Raw genomic sequence first — 6391 nt, forward strand, 5'->3', positions numbered from 1 at the left:
CGCCACACACCCCCCCCCCCCCGAATACACACTGAGGAGGGGGGATCGGATGCTAAATGGACCAGACAGATTTCAGAAACCCACAGTGAGCCCCACAGGGCTCCAAAAGCAGCCTTTCTGAAGCCCGGAACTTGATGGGGGCGGGGAGGGCGGGGAGCGGGGAGAGAGGCTGAGGTCATGTGACCCTTAGCAGGAAAACCAGATTTGCTGTTCGTTGTCTTTGAAGCAGCGCAAGAACAGAAATGTCATTTTCTGACCTGCCGATCACGCACTGCCCCGGATCTGGGTGACCAAAAACCTGGCTGCAAACTCCCCCAGGGCGGGGGTGGGGCAGGGGATGGGGTCCAGACTGCCATGCCCTGCTTCTGGTTTCAGAGTGACCATGTACGACTACCAGGCCATGTGCAAACCTCCGACCCACCACCACAGCGCCTCCCAGCCCCTGGTCAGCGTGAGTGTCACCCCATACCCCGCCCCCGCCGGACGCCAGCCTGTCCCTTTCTCTCCAGGGCCCCAGGGCCACTCTCAGTCCTCTCCCAGTGCCCCCGGAACACAGCCCGCTCCCCCGCACCAGGGTCTTATCTGGGCGTCCTCAGGGCGATTGCTCTGGCAGAGGAACAGGTTGCAGCCCCTTTCTTGCCTGGTTCCCACCTTCACCCCCAGTGCCGTCCACACATCATCAGGGACCCCAGAGATGCCACCCAGTGTGATGACGGGCATCGTCCGCCCTACAGTAGGAATTTCCCAGAAAACGCAGCTTTCCGCTGCTTCCGCTGCCGGGAAGGGGTGGAGGAGAGCCCAGGGTGTGGTCTCTGATGGCGCAGAGCAAGGGGGCCCTGGGGCTCACTCACAGTGTGTTCGCTCTCCTCCCAGCCCATCTCTGCCCTCCTGACTGCTACCAGGTGGCTGGTGAACGAGCTCTTGCTGTGAGTGAGGGGCTGGGGGGCTTCGTGCAGGGGTGGTTTATGAGGGAGCCCTTTGAGGGGAGCTGCCGAGGTCCCCACAACCCCAAAGGAGGAGGGTGAGGTCCCCAGGTGGAACCGGCCAGGCCTGTATGGGACGCCCCTCCTACATGCCGCTGCCACCAGGAGCCTCCAGCAGGGACAAGGGTGTCCTGGGGGCGAGGCGCAGACAGCTTGGGGGCCCACTGGAGAGGGCAAGCAGGTCTCTGAGATTCACCTGTGCCTGACAGGCTCCTGCTGGAGTGGAGCACCTGGGGCTCCTGGCGTGGGGACAGCGGGGCCGAGGGTGAGTGTCGTTCCAGCCTCCACCTGGAAACCGTCCCCTCAGGGGGAGGGGCAGGGGGGCTCCGGAGAGTCCACCGCTCACATCCATCCTGTCGGCTTCTCTCATCACCTTCCCTCACCCCTGTGTGACGTCACACCATCCCGGGGCACCACCGATCCACGTGACATCATCCATCCCATGTGACGTCATTCACCCCGTGTGACATCATCCATCTCGTGTGACATCATCCATCCCGTGTGATGTCATTCATCCCGTGTGACATCACGCCCACACCATGTGACATCAACACCTGTGTGACATCATCACCACCCCATGCCGTGCGCGGGTCCTGGGCAGCCAAGGCCGTCTTCCATCACTGTAAGTAGGGCAGCCAAGGAGTTGGGTGCTGGGCTGGGCGCTGTCCTGGAGAGCTCTCTCCATCTGGACCCCCTGACTCCGAAGGCCCCTCCCTACTTGCAGCCCTGCTCCTTCGGGGTGTGGGTGTAGCCCAGAGCTCATCCCACACAGGTGCAGCCCTGCCCCGGGGAAACGGAGCCCCCCAGCCCTCTCCTGGGCTGAGAGCGCTTACAGCGCCAGGAGGAAATCTGTGTGGTCCCGAGGCCGTAGCCCCTCGCGGGCGAGCGGGGTCTGCTCCCCCAGGGGTGGACGTGGGCCCTCCGGGGCGGCTGCCAGGCCTTTGCCCTGTGTTTGCTGAGTCCTTTCTAAACTGACTCTAGTGACCACACAGGCCCCACTGAGGAGCCCGGGAGGCTGGGCGCGGGGCCCCCGCCTGGCCCTCCCAAGTAGCCACGGGGGCAGGGGGCGGGGGCGGACCCAGGGCTTGTCCAGGAGCTGCCCGTGCAGGGCGCCCGCTGGGCCCCCCGCAGGGAGGGAGGGGGGAGAGGACGAAGGGCTGCCGTCTCCCAGGCCCCCCCCCAGCCCCTGCCCTCCTCTCAGCCCCTGGACGTCACTGCTGACGGTGAGGAGAGAGACGGGTATCCCCAGGGTCCCCGAGTGTGTCACCCACACGCGGCCACTCCCCTCCCCCGGCCCCAAGTCCTGACCGGGGAGCCACCTGCCAGTGGACGGACGTCTCACTCCTGGCGCGGTGACCGCACTGCCCGGGGCGTCAAAGCCCATCCCCGCAGCTGTGGCCGAGGCGCCCGAGTCCACGCCCTTTCCGTGTCCCCGCAGCCCACAAGCACAAGAAGCAGGACGTGCTGCAGCCCTGCGACACCACCTACCCCGTGTTCGTGCACCAGACGGCCATCCGGGGGGCCGACGGCGTCGTGGAGTGCGGGGGCTGCCAGAAGTGAGCAGGGCTGAGTGGGACGGGGGAGGGATCCCCGCGGGCGAGGCTCAGCGGAGGGACCACAGGCCGGGCGCCCAGGGCGCCAAGTGCGGGGCTGGCCGGGGACGGGAGAGGCCCCAGGATGCTTCTGGGAGTGGCTGGGGTACCTGGCACTTCCGTCTCTGGGTCCCACTCCCAAGGGGAGGTGGCTGGTCCCCCAGCTCCGCCAGGCCCTGACCCAGGGAGGAAGGGAGGCCTGGCTGAAAGTTCTGTCCCGCTGACTCTCAGCTGGACCCCGGGCCGCCCCACCCCCAGGAGGTTCTGTCCTGACCCCGAGGCTATGGTCTTCCCTAGGCTGTGCCCCTGGCCAGCGTGCCACTCCCCCAGGGCTTCCTGGGATGTCCCTGAGACCCAGGCCTCAAGCAAACTACCTTCTAGTGTGGTGCCTCAGACTTTGGCATCAGAGTCAGGCCCATCTCGTGCGGGCGTGTGCTGGAGGGAGGGATTCTACCCTCACCGCAGCCAGTTTCTCGGGAATATTGTTATTTGTACACTTGTCTCAGAGGCTGGCAGTCTAGATACACGAACAGTGCGGGTAAAGCGAAGTCCTCAGAGTAGACGGACTTGATTTAAGAGGAGCTGTGTGACCTCGGGCGCATTACTTAACCCTCTTCTGGCTTCAGTTTTCCCACCTGCAAAACAGGGATAATACCAACCTCATACGGCGCGGTGAAGGTTAAATATATACGTGTGCCTGTGTGCACGTGTGTATGTATGCATGTGCGTGTACACGCGTGTGTGCACGTGCATGTAGGAAGTCCTCCACCCCATAGCAGACGCCGGGCAGTGGCTGTCGCCAACGCACTGGCCGAGCGAGGGACCACGACCGGCTTGCACCTGCTCTCCCTCCCCTCCAGGCGGCGTGTGGGACTGTGGGACCGCCTCACGGCCAAGCGCGAGCACTGCATCCCCGCCCGGAGCAGAGGCGGCCCTGCAGCCCTGTTTGCTTGGGACAGTCCTGACGTGCTGTCCCCGTGTGTGTCAACAGCAGCTCCTGTCCCCTCCCCCGCCGATGTTTGGGCTTCCTCACTTCCAATCTGCTAGGAAAGGAGCAGAGCAGCTGCAAAGGCTCGTGGGGAAAATAAGCCAGGCAGCCCATCGGTTGCTGGGATGGTTCCCGGGCTGCCCCCCCGGGCTGACCTGGCCCCGAGTCCTCACACCCGTCTCCAAAAGAGCCTCCCCTACAAGCCCAGGGTCCAGCTGCCGCAGGAATCTCCACAAGCCAACTTTTCTGCCACAGGACATTTGTGATGCAACAGATTCCCACCAGCAACCTTCTCCTCCTGGTGACGGACCCCGCCTGTGACTGCAGCATCTTCCCGCCAGTCCTGCAGGAGGCTACGGAAGTCAAATATATCCTCCCGACCCTCCAGCGCGTACGGGCGAGGGAGGGGTGGCGGGTAGGACATGACACTGAGGGGCTCAGACTTTGAGAGGGAGGGGCCAGCCTCCCTTTTGCCATCAACACCTCCCCTCCCCTCCCCCAAGAGCATCGCTACCTGTTCTCCCACCCTCCCCGGGGCCCCGGTGCTGCTCCTGACCCCGGAAGCCGCTTCCAAGGCAGCTGGTCCCACCAGAGGTAAGTTCTTCCAGAGCTCGGTCCCCAGAGTCTCCAGAATTAGCTCCGTCGGCAGCTGTGTTCACCTTAACAGTGAATTCTGCACATAACGCCACAGTCAAGTGTGACAAGATGCGCTCCCGGAAGCTCCGCCGGCGACCGGATGCCTGCCACGCCTTCCATCCAGAGGTAGGGGCTGGGGGGGGCCCCATCCCCAAACCCTCAGCCCTGAGCTTGTGCCCTTCAGATGTGAGAGCGTCTGGACACGTGGATGCAGCTGTGAGGGCACCTCTGTGGATGACTGGAATCACCCACACGTGTGCATTCACGCTGGGCCCCGTGTCATTCAGATACTAAGTCAGCGGGACGGACCCAGGGGCGTTTTACAAGGAGAGCCGCATCTCCCAGGGTCGGGGCCCTCCGTGCGTTATAACACAGCCTCTCCACACGGCCCTCACTGCACTCAGCTCCACGTGGTCCAAGCAAGTAGGAGGAAACCGTTAGGCACATAATACCGCTGGTGACCGGCCCTGTGCACCCACCACGTAGCTGGGCTCCTTGTACATGGGGCCGTCCTTGCTGGGCGTGGCTGCCTCCACACCCAAGATGCTCCCGGGGTCCAGGGCTTCTCTGAAGTCCTTCTAAGAGGATGAGCCCACAGCCCCTCCAAGGCTGGGGCCAGCGAGAAGGCTCGAGTCCAGCTCTGGGCCTGAGTGAGCAGCCTCTGCCTTCCCCTAGAAGGCAGGGGTCTAAGAAAGGGGGCAGTGTTCCCTCCGCTTGCTGGAACCTCCCTCTCTCCCCAGCCCCTTGGCCCCTATTAGTCCCAGCGATCCCTCTCCAGACTCCCGGCCTCCTCTGCCTGGGGCGGTCGCCCCATCGTGAGTGCTCTGGGTTCACAGGAGAACGCCCAGGACTGTGGCGGCGCCTCGGACACCTCAGCCTCGCTGCCCCTGCTCCTGCTGCCCCTGGGTGCCTGGGTACTGCTGCCCCGGCTGCTGCGGTGACACCTGCTCCGGCCGGCCGGTTTTGACAAGGTGACCCTTCCAGAGACATTGTAAAGAGTCAGCAGCTGAAGTGGGGTCCAGCGCTCTACAGTTGGGTTCTCACCCAGGTCCAGGCTCATCCAGTCTTGGGCTGATGGTCCCCCCTCCTGAGATTGCTGGACGGAACCAGAAATCACTCCCAGAGACCTTCCGGGCGCCTGGTATCATCCACCCCGCGTCTCAATGGGCGGCCTCCCTCCCCTCCTACCTTCTCTTTGGAGTCCAGCGTGAACTCAATTTGGACCAAGACAAAAGAGTTTTGTTCCCTCTATTCCCCAGAAGTCCAGACCCAGCCAAAGCAAGGGGCAGCTCTTTCTAATGAATCTGGTTGGTCTTCAGTAGAATCCAAGGACTTAAATGTACTGAGAAAGAGGAGAGGAATGAGGGCCACAGCAGAAAGGGGAGGAGGGCAGGAACGGGCCCCACGGGAAACACCACTTCCCCAGGGTGAGATGCCTGATGGGCGATCAGCTCAGTCTCCCAGCTGCAGCTCAAAAAATGTGTGTGTGTGTGTGTGTGTGTGCGCGAGAGAGAGACAGAGACAGAGAGACAGAGAGACAGAGGGAGACAGAGAAAAGGCAGGGTCCTTTACATGAACAGGGCCACGCATGATGTCCACAAACTGTTGCTATTAAAAATTTTTTTCTAAAAACGTCTTTGCAAAGCCCTAACTTAGTGTTTGCATCTTTCTAAGAAAAAGCCAGTAGGATGAGCTATACAGCTGCTGCCTCGGAAGAGGATGTGAATTCAGGGGAGGTGGCAGGAACAGCTGCAGCCAAGCAGAGGGGTCCCAGGAAAAAGAGGGGTCTTCACGGTGGCGTGGCCAGGGAGCTCCTGAGAGCTCCAGGCCCCTAGGAGGTCCAGGTCCCAGGCTGGTCTTTTTCTGGCCACTGATCTACAAGAGAGACTACCTGACTCTGTCCCTGGGGTTGGAACTTTGGGGAACACTGCAATTTGCAAAGCGGAATCCAGTGGGAAGGGAGATGCATCTGGGTACCCCTCCCTCAGGGTCTTGGTGCCGGGGCTTCCTCCCCCGTAGACCCGGCTCCCCAGGGACCACAGTCCCCACTGTGGGAGCAACACTAAAGGCGGAACAGTGTAGAAACTCTGGGGTGGCCTCCCATCTCTGAGCTTAACCGGCCTCCCAGGAGGAGGTCCAGCCCAGCCCCATGACGGGCAAGGACCATGCGCGCCGGGCCTCTGGGGACCCCT

At 62.7% G+C, this 6391-nt stretch overlaps 1 protein-coding gene across 1 annotated transcript in view; it reads left to right on the forward strand.

Moving 5' to 3' along the window:
- Positions 1-6075, forward strand: part of CACNA2D4 (calcium voltage-gated channel auxiliary subunit alpha2delta 4) — an 85184-nt gene extending 79109 nt beyond the window's left edge. The window contains exons 34-41 of the mRNA XM_036865812.1: positions 376-451; positions 874-926; positions 1193-1248; positions 1585-1605; positions 2422-2539; positions 3819-3931; positions 4243-4325; positions 5036-6075. Coding sequence (XP_036721707.1) covers positions 376-451; positions 874-926; positions 1193-1248; positions 1585-1605; positions 2422-2539; positions 3819-3931; positions 4243-4325; positions 5036-5140 — 625 coding nt within the window. The 3' untranslated portion in view covers positions 5141-6075. The remainder of the gene's footprint in view (positions 1-375; positions 452-873; positions 927-1192; positions 1249-1584; positions 1606-2421; positions 2540-3818; positions 3932-4242; positions 4326-5035) is intronic.
- Positions 6076-6391: the final 316 nt, after the last annotated feature.

Source organism: Balaenoptera musculus, chromosome 10, assembly GCF_009873245.2.
Source record: "Balaenoptera musculus isolate JJ_BM4_2016_0621 chromosome 10, mBalMus1.pri.v3, whole genome shotgun sequence".
In the NCBI taxonomy this organism is placed as follows: Eukaryota; Metazoa; Chordata; class Mammalia; order Artiodactyla; family Balaenopteridae; genus Balaenoptera; species Balaenoptera musculus.